The 16,578-nt window shown below is 41.0% G+C and overlaps 1 protein-coding gene across 1 annotated transcript in view; it reads left to right on the forward strand.

The window, feature by feature from the left end:
- Nucleotides 1–3,549: 3,549 nt before the first annotated feature.
- The window catches only part of hs2st1b (heparan sulfate 2-O-sulfotransferase 1b), a 56,359-nt gene continuing 43,330 nt past the window's right edge, over nucleotides 3,550–16,578 (forward strand). Inside the window, exon 1 of the mRNA XM_048253355.1 lies at nucleotides 3,550–3,950. Coding sequence (XP_048109312.1) covers nucleotides 3,827–3,950 — 124 coding nt within the window. The 5' untranslated portion in view covers nucleotides 3,550–3,826. The remainder of the gene's footprint in view (nucleotides 3,951–16,578) is intronic.

Here is a 16,578-nt window from a genome sequence, read left to right on the forward strand (position 1 = left end):
ATGCTAGGAATCTGGGTGTCATTTTTGACTCAGAGCTTCGGTTTGACAGGCAGATAAACGCAGTGGTGAAAGCCAGCTTTTTTCAACTCAGAAATATTGCAAAGATTAAGACCCTTCTCAACCCCCCAGATCTTGAAAGGGTAATTCATGCTCTCATCACATCACGACTAGACTACTGCAACTCCCTCTATACCGGCATCACTGAATCATCCCTGTCCCGCCTGCAGCTAGTCCTAAACGCAGCCGCTAGACTGTTAACAGGCACAAGGAAACAAGACCACATCACCCCTGTCCTAGCCTCCCTCCACTGGCTTCCGGTTCGTTACAGAATTGATTTTAAAGTCCTTCTTTTTACTTTCAAAGCCATTAATGTTAGGTCCCTTAGATCAGCCACGCAGGGGTTACTGACGGAGCTGAGGGGCAATCTCAAGCACAGGGGCTACCAGCCCCCAAACTGTGGAACAGCATCCCTATAGCGTATACCTCCATCAGATTCGCCCCTTCAGTTGACTCTTTTAAATCAAATCAAAACATACCTTTTCTCTCTAGCGTTTCCCGATTCATCTTGACCGGAGCCCTGCTTGTACTGTTGTCTCTTTCGTGTATTTGTATGGTCTGCTTTATGATGTGTTTTTGTATAGCCTGCCTCTGTCTTATTACAGTGCATGAAAATGCACTGTACTGTTCTTCCTAGGCAACTACTTCTTCTTATTATTATTATTATTATTCCGCTTACCACTTTTTCCGTACGCAATTTCTCTTGAACAGTTTAACTTAGAAACTTCATTCAAACTTTGTAACGTAGGGTCTTCAAACAGATCAGGTTGCTGTCTTTTAAACTTTCAAACTTTTATACTTTTTAAACTATTAAAGAAAAACTTTTTAAAAATCCCCATAGACTTTGATTGTGACATCACAATATGGCTATTAAGCGAATCCTATGCCAGGTGTTCAGGCCACCTGCAGTCTCTGAGCATACAATCTGGGTCTCTTAAGACTACACATCTCTTCAACTGTTGCCTCTGCCCAAAACTGTTTCAAAATAAAAGTCCTCACTACAATAATTCACTGTTAAACAATTTAACCCATTAAACTACTGAACTTTTTACATTCAACTTTTAAACGGTCTACTTTTAAACTATTTCTGTATTAAACTAGCTGTCTATCAACAACTTTTAAACTATCTACATTCAACTTTTAAACAGTCTACTTTTAAACTACCATTAAACTATCTATCTATTAAACTAGCTGTCTATCAACAACTTTTAACTTGTCATCAACTATGTCAACACTTGTCATCAACTATGACTTCTACCCACTGTAGCTAGTTAGCATTGTTAGCATGTTAGCATAGTTAAAAATGTAAGCATTTAGCAAAACTGCTAGAAAACATTAGCTAAGTTAGCTAAGTAGCATGGTTAGCATGTTAGCATTCTTAACATAGTTAGCATTTTTAGCAACACTGCTAGAAAACATAAGCTAAGTTAGCTAAGTATAATGGTTAGCATAGTTAGCATGGCTAACATAGTTAGCATTTTTAGCAAAACTGCTAGAAAACATTAGCTAAGTAGCATGGTTAGCATAGTTAACATTGTTAGCATAGTTAGCATTTTTAGCAAAACTACTATAAAACATTAGCTAAGTTAGCAAAGTAGCATGGTTAATATAGTTAACATATTAACATTGCTAGCATAGTTAGCATTTTAAGCAAACCTGCTAGAAAACATTAGCTAGGTTAGCTAAGTAGCATGGTTAACATAATTAACATTGTTAGCATTTTTAGCAAAACTGCTAGAAAACATAAGTGAAGTTAGCTAAGTAGCATGGTTAACATTGATAACATAGTTAAATTTGTTAGCATAACTGCTAGCAAACATTAGAGCCATTCCAACATTTAGTTATCGTCAAATATCTACCTATACACAGCCATTAAACTATTTGAATATCAACATTCATTAAACTTTCAGTCTGTCAACAACTTTTAAACTATTTCAACTTTTTTTATACATTCAACTTTTAAACAGTCTACTCTTAAACTATCATTAAACTATCTATTTATTAAACTAGCTGTCTATCAACAACTTTTAAACTATCTACATCCAACTTTTAAACGGTCTACTTTTAAACTATCATTAAACTATCTATCTTTTAAACTAGCTGTCTATCAACAACTTTTAAACTATCTACATTCAACTTTTAAACGGTCTACTTTTAAACTATCAACTTTTCTTAAGCTATGCAACCACCATGTCTATCATCGTAGTAACCATCTCTGTATTATCTATTTTAACTATACATGATATTTTACATCACAACTTTTGCATTTTCATGCACTGGTAATTCCTTGGAATTGCATTTCTAGTTTGTTATATATGTTTGCTTCCCACCGGTCTCTGTAAAGCACTTTGGTTGATGCAAGTCATGTTTAAACATGCTATATAAATAAATCTGATTGATTGATTGATTAATTGATTGATGGCAGAGGTTATTAAATGATTCCTATAGTGCTAAGTGTACATGTGTATGTGGATAATAGTGCTGATGAGTGTACATATTGTGTATGTGGATAATACAGTGTGATCTTTTTATTTTAAAAGTTGCAATTGATGAATAAAATCTTTTGAGAGGTGGATAAACTCTATTTCTGAAATTTAAGAGGTGGATAAACTGTGTTTATTTGCGTTTAGCCTCAACTACATCCCTGCTCGTCGGTGAATGACTGGAAGATCACTTAGAGCGTCGAATTACAGCCGTGGCGATATCCTTTACCATCCCAACTCCCACTCGTGTCATATGTAGGCTACAGCATGGACCATTATCATATAGACATGGAGATTCTGGCTGTTGTACCATCCTCTATAGCCTATGTTTATTTTTGGAAATCATGACATAAGAATTAAAAAAAGTAAAATTAGTCAATTTAAGGCATATTATATTTAATTCAAAGCTGAAATGTCCATGGGCATTGATGGTCAATTCTCTATTCAATTCAGACCTGTAACATTCTTAAAACGTTCTTAAAGTTCTTCTTTGGGCTAGAAAGTTTAGTCTCTTCAGTTCAGAGTGACTGGGGGAAATGTAGCCTAATGTCAAGTTACATTGACACTGTTTTACTGGAACAAAAACGTTTTTCAGCATGGCATGAAATGGTCTAGGCCTACATTATAGGGGTGTCAAAGATAAGCGGGGCTAGATCTGGCCTGCCAGGTTTCATACGGCCCCCACTAAGATGTTAGCCTAGAAATCTAGACGCGCCCCTAGCGGCAGCAAATTACATTTTAATGTGGGTCTGGTTCGTCAGGCTACTAAGATGTTGCTGATCATCCTGTTTTCTGACTGTGTATGGCTACGCTTGCCAAAGGCTGAATGTGAATCCATTAAAGACTTACCAAAGATGCATGGTTCGTCTTGTTGGTTCTACACACGTTTCTCCTCACTTTCTACTCCACACCTACAGGGGGCCGTTTTAAGTTTCTCCTAGATCGTCATTCCACTGAAAATGAGAGCTGGCTGTTGCCTGGCGCAGATAAACACTTACCGATAGGAGGGGCATGCACACAGGCGAGTGGAGACCGAGAGTGAGCGAGACGAGAGTCTTCTCCATCGACAGGGACAGAGATCAAGCACCCTGAACTGATTTGGGACTCTGAACTGAAATGCCAGCATTTGTCTCACCTATAACCGATTTAAAATTATATTGTCATATTTTGCAGGACAACACAGCGGCCGTAAATAGACGGTAACTGTAAATATAGTTTTGACTTGTCCTCAGTCGGTTTTTATCATTTTGTATTCACGGCATGACATGTAATCATCTGGTAGTTTGATGGGGCTTCTAAGGATTATGATGCCGCCCAAGTTTCAGCTTTTGGCTGTTATGGCATTTGGAATTGCCATGATGTTTATCGAGAACCAAATCCAGAAACTGGAGGAATCTCGGACGAAGCTAGGTAAGTCATGCTCCTGACTGAAGACAACATTTTTTTTGTAAATGTTGGTCACGTTTACTGCTTCTGTGTACAGGTCGCCAGCATAACTACCCATCGCTAGCCACGTTAGCGGGCTAGCTGCTCCAGCTGGCTAACTAACGTCACTGTTACATTTTCATCGAGACAACTGGCTTATTTTGTCATCAATATAGTGAGTAGCCATAGATTTACTACTACAGCTTACTACTTCTCTCCGAGCAGTGTACTGTTAAAGCAGGGCTGTTAAGTCAACATCACTGAAAGATTTGAGCAAAGCTAGCTATCTTGGCTAACTTAATCAGCTAACGTTAACAGCCTTACCACAGCTGCTTCACTTTGCAGTGGCAAACTCTGACTAACAGCAGTGAAATTGCTTTTCTTTTCAACCACTGATAGCATAATAGCATCTAACGTTCCTAGCATGCGTAACGTTAATGGTTTGCATGCAGCTGGCCAGGTAACTTAGCTGGTCAAGTTCAATTCATGGAACCAATCTGGCACTGAGGGTTTTTGATGTAGTGTTATGTAGCTAGATGCTAACTGGTAACGTTAGTGCAATTATGTGTAGCTGCTAGGTATATGCAAGTTAACGGTGCCATAGAGCTTTTCTGTATGAACATAACGTTAACTGCCGTGTGGTGGTATTTTTGGCTTTGTTTAGCGTGCCTAACAGACTTACACACAACTAGGTAGGGAACGATAGGCTATCTATTTTACCAACAACACCTCGTGCTAGACCACATAGGACATAACATTAATCCAGGATGCAAAATACATTTGGATATGTAAACTATCAAGGCACCGAATGTCCCCCTCCTTCAAATGTAGCCTAATACTAGCATGGCTACCCTAGAATTCAGCTCGTTTTCTCGGACTTCTTTTGCTATTTTGTAACGTTACAGTTAACACGTAGTTTACACAGCGGTTAATCTCTCTGAAGGCAGACTAACCGAATTTTCAGAGGTTTTTTTTTTTTTTTTTTTTTTTTTTTTTTTTTTTTTTTTTTTAACACATCTCAAAACTATTTCTAGTTTTGTACATTCTACAGCCTCGGCTGTATGAAAGGCCACAGTGCTGTAATTTGAAATGGCTCGGCGTACCTGATAACATGAAGGGATTGCTTCTGAACTAAGAGAGGAGACCCTGTCTTGTTTGTGCTTTCATTCTTTCGGATGTAACTGTTTCGTAATGGCTCACTTCCCACTGCCTCTAATGACCCGTGTGAGAGGAAAGTACTCGCGGCGCAGGTGCTGCGCATACAGCCGTGCAAAGCTGCTGAAACAAGCCCAGTCTGCCCAACGCAGAATAAATTGAACAGAGACTGGTCCGGTCAGGGTGATGATGTGGAATTCAGTGAGCACTTAACACAGTGGAAAACCTCATTAGGCACACCAGAGTTCTTGGAAGTCTGATTTCACTTGCGTTGGCTGTAATAAAAAGGAATGCAAGTAGTTGGGGCTTTTTTTTTTTAGAGTGTTTGGGGTGTTGTCAGTGTCAGATGATGACCCACATGTTAACCTTTCAGCCTTAGTGACTCCAAAGAAATCTAAGCCTATGGATTTAGTTGATTTACAAATCCTGACAGGTGGTAGGCCTATGTCCAGGTGGGGATTCACATTCAAATCTGACACTTAAGGGTCTTTTCTTCCTGCTCTTGTGGCCTAATGTTTCTTGGGTGCATCGTTAGGTTGTCTTTAGTTGATGCAACTAAATGGATGTGGACCACCAAGACCATTGGATGAGAGCATCAACATCTAAAAATTTTTGCTGGTGACATATATTTCAGCACAAAAGGGTACACTGTTAGCCGCGGTGAGTCTTAATTGGAGTCCTCTTGTTCTAGATGTCTTTAGATGTAGATGCTTTGTTGGTTGATATCTGGTATGGTCTTATCTTATCTTTTATATAATTCTAAAATTAACGTGGGGCTCCTTCCTTAACTCCTCCGTATTCTGTCTTCCTCAAAGGAAAATATCGATGCAATGTAAATACAATTTAGCTAGGGCATGAACAGAACAGCTCTTACTTGCTGGCCTCAACTGTCAAGGCTTTAGGAAGACTTTTTTTGAATGCATTTTAGCCGACAGACAACATGCATCGCCAAGTTAAGTAGGCTATCCTTTTACTGAACTGTTTAAGTAGTCATGCATTAACATTATAGGTGAGATATGAATCTTGCATCCAGTAAGACCCAAGATAATTAGCTAAAAGTGATTAAGTGGAGCAGTTTATAGAAGGGGTCTGGGGTGATGGATGAGCACTGTGGTTCGCGAAACACGAGATGGATACTGAACGTAGGTTTGTTTAATAAGAGACGGAACAGACAACTCCCTTATATCCTGTTAACATTCTGTTGCCTGTCTGGACAAAAGAGGAATGAAACATTATAGTTATTTCTTTTTCAGATATACAGAAGAGATATTAAATTCTTAGTGCTATGGGTAGGGGATTTTCCACAGTGGCCAATCAACAAACCAAGCCCATTTACCATCGTTAGATACTTAACTGTTTAGGTATGTTACTTAGGTGCTCTCTAATTCAGTGTTTCCTCAGGTAATAAATTGGGCTAATCTGCAATTTAGAAAACAAATCGTATTGATCAGATGTAAATTCATGTAATGTTGGTTTATCCTACAGAATATTTGGAAGATTATAACACATTATGCTATACAATTCTTTTTGAAGGCCATGGTTCTTTTCAAACTGGACTATTGCAATGCATTGTTATCTAGCATACCTGCTGATCATTTGAATGTTTATGTAATGTTTATTGGTGCCATTGTACTGTAATTAGCTTTGAACAAAGATGTCTGCTAAGACCCATAAACATAATGTAAATTCAAGCAGAAGCTGCCATAATATGGTATAATATTCTGCAAGGTCCTTGTGTAAATGTTTTTTTGTGATGCTATGAAGCCTCAGCGTCTAGGGGGGTGGGGGGTGGGGGAGAGGCTTGCTCAAAGGGACACATCAAAGGTGTCCAAATACTGTCAAGCCTTTGTAGTCAAATGGGTCACATTAGAAAAAAATGTTTGGAGGACACATACAGTGTAAATATTTTGTCACTCTCTCTCTGAAATGATCATGCCATTGTTTATTAAAGTTTTAAGGGTGTATTTTAACATTAGATATGTTTGTTTTTTCCTATGCCTTTAGAGAGCTGATGTGAAAAGCTTTTATAAGAGATTGGTTCAAGCTATTACAACATAATGTTACCAGACCACATTCTCGAATTTCCAAAGCATGTTACCTGATGTCATTTTCTGTAAAATTGCTGGAGGTGCTGTTGTGAAAGAGTCATGACCGTTGTCCACCCAAGGGTGAGGACATTCTTGTTAGTAAGCAGCTGGCTCCCCTAGGACACACTGGGAAGAAGAGCAAGGAAGGGAAACAAACTTTAAGCCTAGAGACTTCAGGAGGAGACGGCCAGTGTGTGCTCCCTTTGTGCAGCATGCTTAACAGGGGACCTTGCTCTGATGACTCCTAAATAGAGTGATTTATTCCGTCTGTCAGTGGCCCGCCACCTTGCTGCTCCGTGCCTAGGTTGCAGTTATAAGGGGGAAATTTAAATGCTTGGACGAGAGAGCTGCTTTCTGCAGTGGGCAGGGACCGAACTGAAGGCCTTGTAATAAATACACCTGTCGTTGCTTTGTTCCCTTGTTTGGTATACGTGCCTTGCTGCATAACTTGTGAGGACCTCCTGAGAAGCAGTGTGCCACTGCCACCTTTGTTCAGTCTCACATAGTTTGACTTTGAGATGTAGGCTAGATAGACTTGTCTGTGTTTGTTATAAACAGACCTCCAGAGATGTCTTTGAGTAAGGGGAAAAAAGTACAAGTTTAGAGCCTGGCAAACAATTGCATTCAGGGTTATGTTCTTTATTATGATTTGTTTAAGGGGGCTTCATTTTACAGACCTGACAAAAAGACAGCAGATGTCCTACCATTGAAAATGACTTTAACGGAAATCTGTAATTAATTTCATTCTTGTCTTAGAGGTTTAGGTCTTGCGTACACAACTAGACTTCAAAGATAAAGTGTTTCGTTTGTGGTGGTTGTGATGTTTTATGAAAAACAAAACCCTAAGCAGAATTCAACCTTGACATTATTTCGGTTGGTCTTGCATCATGACTGTCTTTACACTCAGGATAAATCCTTGCACAGACTGCCATTTCTCCCTAGACACAGTTGCCTATTTTCTTCCCAATCTCTTTTCAGTCGCGGTCAGTGAACCACAGCGACCAGCGGATGGGTCACTGAGCCAGAATGCCTTACTGGCAGCCATAGGTGTGTGAGGAGTGGTACCCCATGCCCTCCACCCCTCCTCCTCTTCCAATTCAACCAGACTCCTCGTTCTTTCCATCCTCTTCACTAGTGCCTGAAGGGGAAGCATTCTTTTCTGGCTCTCTAGTTTGCACCAGCAATAAGGTGGGGGATGGGGAAGTGGAGAAGAACAGCAAAAAGATCCATTTTGCTGTCCTCTGCGATGTAACAAATGATGCTGTCGGTAAGCCAAAATGTGAAACCGGTTTAGTTTAGCCTTTAAATCTTCCTTGAGGAAGGAACCCAAAACTAGATCCTTTTTCTGTTATTATATCTTTGTTAACTGTATAGACCCAACAGGCTTTCATAGCAGTGACATTGCCTTATATTGTACGCCATTGACAGTCAGGGCAGGGCTGCGTGATTGAAAGTATTCCTCTCCGCAACTAATTCCATGACTTGGGTCAGAAGAGCAAGATGTTTTGTAGAGAAATATGAGGTAAGAGTGTGAGCGAGATTGTGAGAGTGAGAGGAGGCAGTAAGTGAATCTTAATTGTGAATGGTGGGCCGTCAGGAGAGCTGTTTGGATTGTCTGGCCTGCGGTTACAGAGGCTCAACTCGAAAAAGGGACAGGCCATTTTGAACAGCAGGGTGCTGCCAGCTCACGGCACATGGTGCTGCACGCTAGCCACCCCTCAGGCTCGTCCATGATCGTGTCTTTTGTCCGGACAATCCAGATGCAATGCCACCACAGAAACAATGTCAGCGCGTTCTTATCTGGAGGACAGGAGAGGAAAGCCACCGGGCAAGCTGTTGTCCTAAATGATCATAGTTGATGGGTTATTGATTCGGAATGATCTTTGGCGTCCTGATTTTTCTGCCCCCTGTCCCGTTGGTTCCTGTTTTTTCAGTTTGCAAGCAATCAAAGAATAATTTCAAAGTCGAAAGCAATTTCTTATTATGTTGGTACAAAGCCTGTGTGAATGTTTAGATAGCTCAGGCAGGACTAACCATGAGGACCTAGAAGTACTAATATTGAGCCATGGATGCCGAGATTCTGTCAAACGTCCTCACTTCTCACCTCCATCACACCCCCATCTCTCTTCCTCAGTCGAATCAATGGCTACATGCCGAAATGGGGCTTTTGTGCCAGTGATGGGGGACGACATGCGGATAAAATCCCGATTCGAAAAACTTCTTGACTTTTTAAAAATGTGACCCTTCATTTGTCACATATGCCAACGCGGCCAAGCGCCCCAATCGATCCTGCCCAAATCCCCTGTTATTAGTGGCATTAATCTGTCATTAATGTTGCCACAGTAGACTCAGTCACACTCGTTGTGATGGATGACCAGGCTTTTTGTGGATGGTGACCTCAATTATTTGCATTGAGTAAGGAAAGACAGATTTTGAATGGAAAGGCAAGCTGTATCTGCCTCTTGTGTCCTGTGCTTTAGTATTGCTCATAGACATTTATCATGTAGGCCTTTGTATAAGCTTCTTATCTGAAGCTTTTCACAAAACAGTGGATATGTAGCTTGTGTTAATTTTTTTTTTTTTTTCGCCTGAGCCGTGAAAACCTGTCCCTGATATAAGCCCAAAAATGACGAGGGCCGTTCTTTCTAAGGTGATACAAAAAACATTTCCTTGAATTCCCATACCGTTTTTAATCAAATTAATTTATTTATATGGGTCAGAAGCTGCCATGTTCTTGTTCACCAGCTACAGATATGGTGTTCATTCCATTGAACTGTTAATGTTTGCTGGTCCACTGTGAAACAAAGCATCTGCATTGAGTTTGCTGGCCCCTTCTCTCTCTTCCCCTGGTGCTGAGGACTTCTTGAAGAAGGCTGTGTGGTCTGAAGAGGATGGTGAAAGGGGGGAGTAGGAAACCCACTGGGACTGGTGTGGGAACAGTAGAACTTCTCAGTGCACCCTGGTTCCTTCCCATTGCTACTTTCCTTTAGTATAACACTAGGAAATGTTTCTCTTTTTTTCCCCCAACTCTTTTCTTATATGGGCTTAGATTCTCTTTGACAGCCAGCTAGTTTCCTTGGTGAAGGCGCTGGGAGAGAAGGGGATGTTTGAGGAAGAGATTGACAGCCGCCTCTCTGAACGCGGATAAGCTCTTGTTCTTTTGTGCACCTCGGCTCTCTGCCGGCTCTTATCACAAAGAGCCCAGCCTTTTTCTGCGCAGCCTGGCAGTCGTCACTGATGAGGGTGCAAATCACGTTCATACACCCTCTAATTGCATGGTGCGACGACAGGGGAGGTGTTTAGCGAAAAAAGAGTTCCTGTCTTCACGGTTGTGTTATCCTCTCTCCGTGGTGTGTGTTTTTAATGTACTCCAACCTGTCAAGCCAAACCTAGGAGAGAAATGAATCGCTGATCATCTCAACACTCCTATTTTTTTTTTTTTTTTTGTTTGCTGTAGAACTCAGTGTTTTGTGCCAGTAATGACATAGACCATTTTAATCATACAGCCAATGCAATGTCCAGTTGCAGTCCAGTGCAATCATTGGTCAAAGGGTCATCCTTTGAAATGTATATTGAAATATCTAATAGCCTAACTAAAGAATAATACAGTGGATTTCACAAACTCAAAATTGGGATTGGGATACATTTTTAACTGCTTATAGAGCATCATGTGGAAATTCTTCCATTATGTGCTAATTAACACTCATTATGTCTGCGTATCTGCAAGGATAAATGTGTAGCCTTGTTCTCTCTTCCCGTCCGAACCCCCTCTGCTCCTCGGGCGCAGGCTGAGCTTGCGGCGCTAGATTGGCAGCATGTGTGTTAGTCAGTGCTGGGCAGTGGAGTGATGAATAGATTCCAGGCAGGAGGTGATTTATTTGACTGCAGCGCGTTGTACCTCCCTCAGTGTTTCTCTATTAATCTCCTCCCGGGAGCCTTGCCTTTTGTATTAATCATGCTAGGCTTTGATGAACGATCCACTCGAGCCGCGAAACGGTGCTGGACCAGTGTTATCCAGACCGCACACCGGGTTCGCATACTGGTGGGGTGAGTGCCTTCCTCCCGAAGGCTCTCCCCAGCGGTCTACTGACTCTGGCCCGCAGTCCGAAGTCTTGGCGGTGTAGACGGTAACTGATGAATCCGTCGGGCACAGCTGGCTGCTCAGAGCCAAGATGGTGGGATGAGTAATGTGGCTCATGTTACGAAGGGGGGGGCGGGGGGATTTCAGATGAGTTTTCTTTCTTTGGATGTGTTTACCTGCATTTTGTGTATGCGAGTGTGTAATCGAGTTGAAATTCCATTTTAGAGGTCAAGGTACTGAACAACATGAAGTAACATGGTCAGTTTTGTTTGTGGCTGCAAGACCTGAGGCCCATGTTTGTTGGTCAGTAAACAAATAAAATATCAGACAATAGTTTGAAGACAGAAATTGATTAGCATTCATTTTTCCAAATTAAACTGGCGGAGTATGAACGTGTGCACAGAAAATGCACAGTTTCGGGCTGAGAAGATCCTCAATAATCTTGATTTGTGTTAAGCCCTATGCTATGTGTTAGGCCCTACGCTACAGGGTGAGCTGATGGTGGTGTCTAGCTCTGAATGCTCACACGACACACACACACAGAACTGTGCTTTGTCAGGTTATCCTTGTTAACTGTTGGTACCAAATCTGATGTATGCTGCAGTCTCCTCTAATGAAAACGGCAGCCCTTGTTCTGGCAGCAGCACAGGTGCTGGGGAAATTCAGGGCTTAAGTATCCTCACTGTCTTAGCTCTGCCTTAACTATCTGCTCAGTTACAGACCAGAAACCCTCAGCTGCCAGGTTTGAATCAGAGTTTGCCCTCTCTGTCAGCTGTTGAAGCATCTGACTAAAGTGATGAGGCTTATTTTGAACAGAGTTGCAAAAGCTTGCATTTTAAAATTTCAACCACTCTTATTACCAGTGCAGCTTACTTCCAAAAAGAGTCATACCGTGGTGGGCACCATGAAATTCATGAGAAGGCAATTTCAGATGAACACACAAGCTTGCATTCTAGAAAGAAAATACCCTACAATAGCCCTATAACAATCATTTGCTTGAGGGCTTAGTTACTGTTGAAACTCTTCAGTAAAGTTTTTTTCAGTAGCTGTATTATAACAGCACTATGGCCAGAGCCTTGAGTCTAATTATTTACCTGTATGCTAAATGGGAGATTAGCACGTTTGACCCCTAAAGTCCGGTTTGTTTGACCAGTGTGATCACTCTATACTGTACCCGGCCACGGTGCGCTTATCTGTGCCCGGGTCCGCTAGAGGAGGTGGACTCGGGCACGGCACGGTTGGGCTAATGATTGCACCTATGCAACGTTTCTAGAGCACAGCAGCTCAACTGTACCTGCGTACCGTTTGATAGTATGTAGTGTGAGTGCTGACTAGGGTTGCAAAATTCCGGGAATTTTCAAAGTTGGAAACTTTCCATGGGAATAAACTGGGAATTTTTAATATGGCAAGTTAGTCTATAACAGGGAACTTAAATGTAGTGGACAAAACCCTATCTTGCAGTCTAATATTAGTTAAAACAACCTGATTTAATGCAATTTCAGTCGAATTTCTACCCTGCACATATGTCAATCACATGCACACAGAAATCGGCATAGGCTGCTAGACACAAAAGAAACCTATGGTGCGTTTATATGCATGGGGGAAAAATGTTCCAACCAATCAGATTTTGTTAAGTGGTGTGGTGTATCTTGGGCAGTTCAGTGTTGCTAGTTTAGCACACTAGTAAACCAAACAATGGGATTCCCGCTAGCATGCTAGCTAGCTTTGTATGCTAAGCTAAGCAAACATACAAATCATATTGCTTATTACGAAACAAAATGTTAATTTTTGTATATGAAACAGTTTGTATGAATTACCCAACATTCCCAGTAAATTCCCATTAATTCCCATAATTTCTTTTAATTCCATGATAGTTTCCAATTTGGAATATTTCCAAAATTCCCTATCTTAACTTTCCATGGTAAGTTTCCGGAAATTTTCCGCCCCTTTGCAACCCTAGTGCTGACCAGGAATGGGAGAGAACCGTACACTGCGATCACACTGGTCAAACGAGCTGGACTTTGAGGGTACAGTACGGATGGCATAGTGTGAGTATGCCCTAAGGCATTGTATCAAAAAGCTGTGGGAAATCTCTTGAATCAAGCATGTGGAGGTCTACATTTCTTTGCCATGTTGGTATTTTTTATTGATTGTCTGACAACATGTCAGATAGGATTTGGGTCGCACCTCAGAAGTCCCAAAGTCTTTTTGTTGTACTAATTTCATACTGTTCTTGTAGTATGACTAGGGTTGGGCACCGAAACGCGGTTCTAATATGGCACCGGTGCCGACGCAAACGGTAGTAACTGCATCGAAAACAACATGGATTTCGGTGCCTCATTTCGGTGCTTAAATAGCGTTTTTTTTTATTTTATTTTTTTATACGAGGCATCACTGCATGTCATGCACAATCTCTAACGTCTTGCTCTGATAGCAACACATCCAGATACAGTTAGCTAACATAAACACTGGATGCACCACATTGGCGAGTGGACAGTGTTTGACAGCTTGCGTGAGCCCAAGTAGCTTACTTAAGCGATATCGCGAGCTCCTGTCAAAATCTAGCAGTGGGCCTAACTACATACAAGCAAAAGGCTATGAAACAACATCAACAGTAGCCTATACGTTACACAATATCCTTGCTAATGCGCTAACTGGCATTTATTTAAAATGTTATCAGCAAAGTTGTGAGGTGAAAACTTTATTTCACGGTGTGTTTTAAACAACATAATGGCATGATATTAATCTTTCATGTGCATGAGGCCCATATAGCATCACAATGAATATGAAGATCATGTTAAAAGTTAGCTGACAAAAACATAAATATGTAGGTTACATACCTGATGTCACTGAGCTGTCAAAGAGGCTACGAAACCATCTCCGTATGTTATCGCTAATTAAACTCAGCTGACTGGTGTTAGCGCATAGCCATAGTTGCTGTTAAACATGTAGACATGTAGCCTAATAAGTTAAAAACTATTGCGTGTTATGGGTTAAGACATGAAATTTCTTGAAGCATTTGGGAACACACTGAATTAACTGGAAAGTAGAGTCCCTGTTAGATTAGCTTGCTTGCAAATGCCGTTGTCCATGACCTGGCAGTTATATGGCAAGCGGTTTTAACATGCCTTATGGCAAACTGCCTACACTGGGTAAACTTGAAAGCGAGCTTACCATTGTGTGTGCATGCATGGCAAGCTGTTTTAACATTTAAATGTAGGCCTGTTATTCGTAGGAGCAATGAGATATTGATAGCAAATTGAATATAATAGTTCAATTTCATGTTCAAATTTGTCTTCTCTATAATAAAAAAAAGCAATTCATGCTTTAGCCTAGACCATTTTAATTTAAAACATTTTAAAAACAAAGTAACGGTTCAGGCACCGTTTCGGCACCGGCACCGTTTTAAAAGTATTGATTAAGCACCGGTATCGGATAAAACCCAAACGATACCCAACCCTAAGTATGACGCAGGTTGCTAGTCTCATTTTAAATGCATTTTGCTTTGCATCAGGCCATCCTTAAAAATATTTTTGTTTGCCGTAACCCGACCGACCCTGTCAATTTAGAACCGACCCAAATGAAAAATTGAAAAAAATAAATAAATATTGACCTACCTACCGACCCATTTTTTTTATTTATTTTTTGGCTGTTACTGCAAACAAGAATATTTTTAAGGATGGCCTCACTGTGAGAAATTGAAAAATGATTTTGACACAGTAACATGACCAGATTTCAGTTAATCTTTCCTGATGTGATGAAATCCTACAGTCTGCACTGGCACTTGGTCAACATCCACTAGGGTAACCGCATTACCGCAACACCGCGGCCATGTGAAGCCTACCGCAGATCTGAGCTCATCACAAGTCATAACCGCAACAAAAAAAAAAATCTGTGAAACATTGGCCTGCACATGTGTGTAATGTTGTGATGCGTTATGTGAGGAACCATCTTATGACATGGATTCAAAACTTATCATCAAAAGATGAAGCAAAGCCGACCTTTCGCGTGTGTGTTGGGGAGCGCAATGTTCCAACGTTCCATTTGTGTTTACTGTATTTTGTGAGAGTAGGGGAGAACCAGCACAATCGTAACACTTTTCTATTCTCTCCGTTCAAACTCGAGTTACACAAAGATGACAGACTTGAAAGCTGTGAAATTTGCCCAGAAAGGAGTCATACATGTTTACTCCATGAAAGTTGAAACAGAATTAAAAAATATATTCTAGTTAATAAGTTGATAAACTGCTTCTTTCTTATGTCTTTCATGTCTAAAGCATTTGGTCCAGTGACCGTAAAGCAGAGTAGTGGTCTGTAGGTTTTCTTCAGCTTATGGTGGAAAAAAAAATCAGTGCTGGGGTTCTGACTGCCTGCAGAAGGAACAGTTATGCATATGTTCTTTCCAGAGAGGGTCCCTTAATGGCGTAGAGGTAGCCTAACCTACATATGTTGCATGCATCAAAGTTTGTCCTATGCAGGAATATGCATTTTGGTCCTCTCAAGCCAACAGCAGACCGTGTGCTGATGATGCACGGGGTGGGATTTGGGGTGGGGGTGGGGGGGGCTGAAAACATGTTCTTGGGTGGTGAGCAGTGAATGTACCCACCGCAACATCGCCCACGGTGGTGTCATCGATCTCCCAAACTGATGCCCATGATAAGAGGGCAGTATGGCAGATCTACCAGATAAGAACGTCCTCTGTGTCTCTTCTCTCATCCCTCTCCCACGCACTCTCTCCCTCTCGCTCTCTCTCTGCCATTGTCTGAATGAGATGCAGTGCTAGCATGCTGGCAAACACAATTAGTGTAAGTAGACAGAGATAGAAAGGCCTGTGTGTTGGTCTGATTAATGGCTGTCTCGTGTGTATATAGGCTGTGGCTCATGGTATTTGGGCAACAGGTAGCTTTTTGTTCTTCAGTTAGCGTGACTGTTGTATGTCCTGCTAAATCTCATTATGCAAGATTTCTTCTCTTGCTGAATGTCTGGGGTTTTCTGAAAATATATCAGTAACAGCTAGGGATGTGTTCTGTCTTGTATGAGTTCACCATGAAGGGAAGTTTAGTTTTCATTTCACCACTATAAACAGATCCAACTGGAATTTTTAAAAAGGAAATTGTTTCCTAAACCTCCCTATCAAATGTTAAGATGAATTGCTACACCCCTTGCAATAGGAGGCAAAGGTTAGTATGTTTTGGTAAATTAATCAAACATGCAGGACTATTAGTGTTCATTGACTGAAGCTCATAATAGTGAAAGCCATATTGCAGTGTAGCGGTTCCCAAACTTTTTTT

The sequence above is a fragment of the Alosa alosa genome, chromosome 9, assembly GCF_017589495.1.
Source record: "Alosa alosa isolate M-15738 ecotype Scorff River chromosome 9, AALO_Geno_1.1, whole genome shotgun sequence".
Taxonomy (NCBI): domain Eukaryota; kingdom Metazoa; phylum Chordata; class Actinopteri; order Clupeiformes; family Clupeidae; genus Alosa; species Alosa alosa.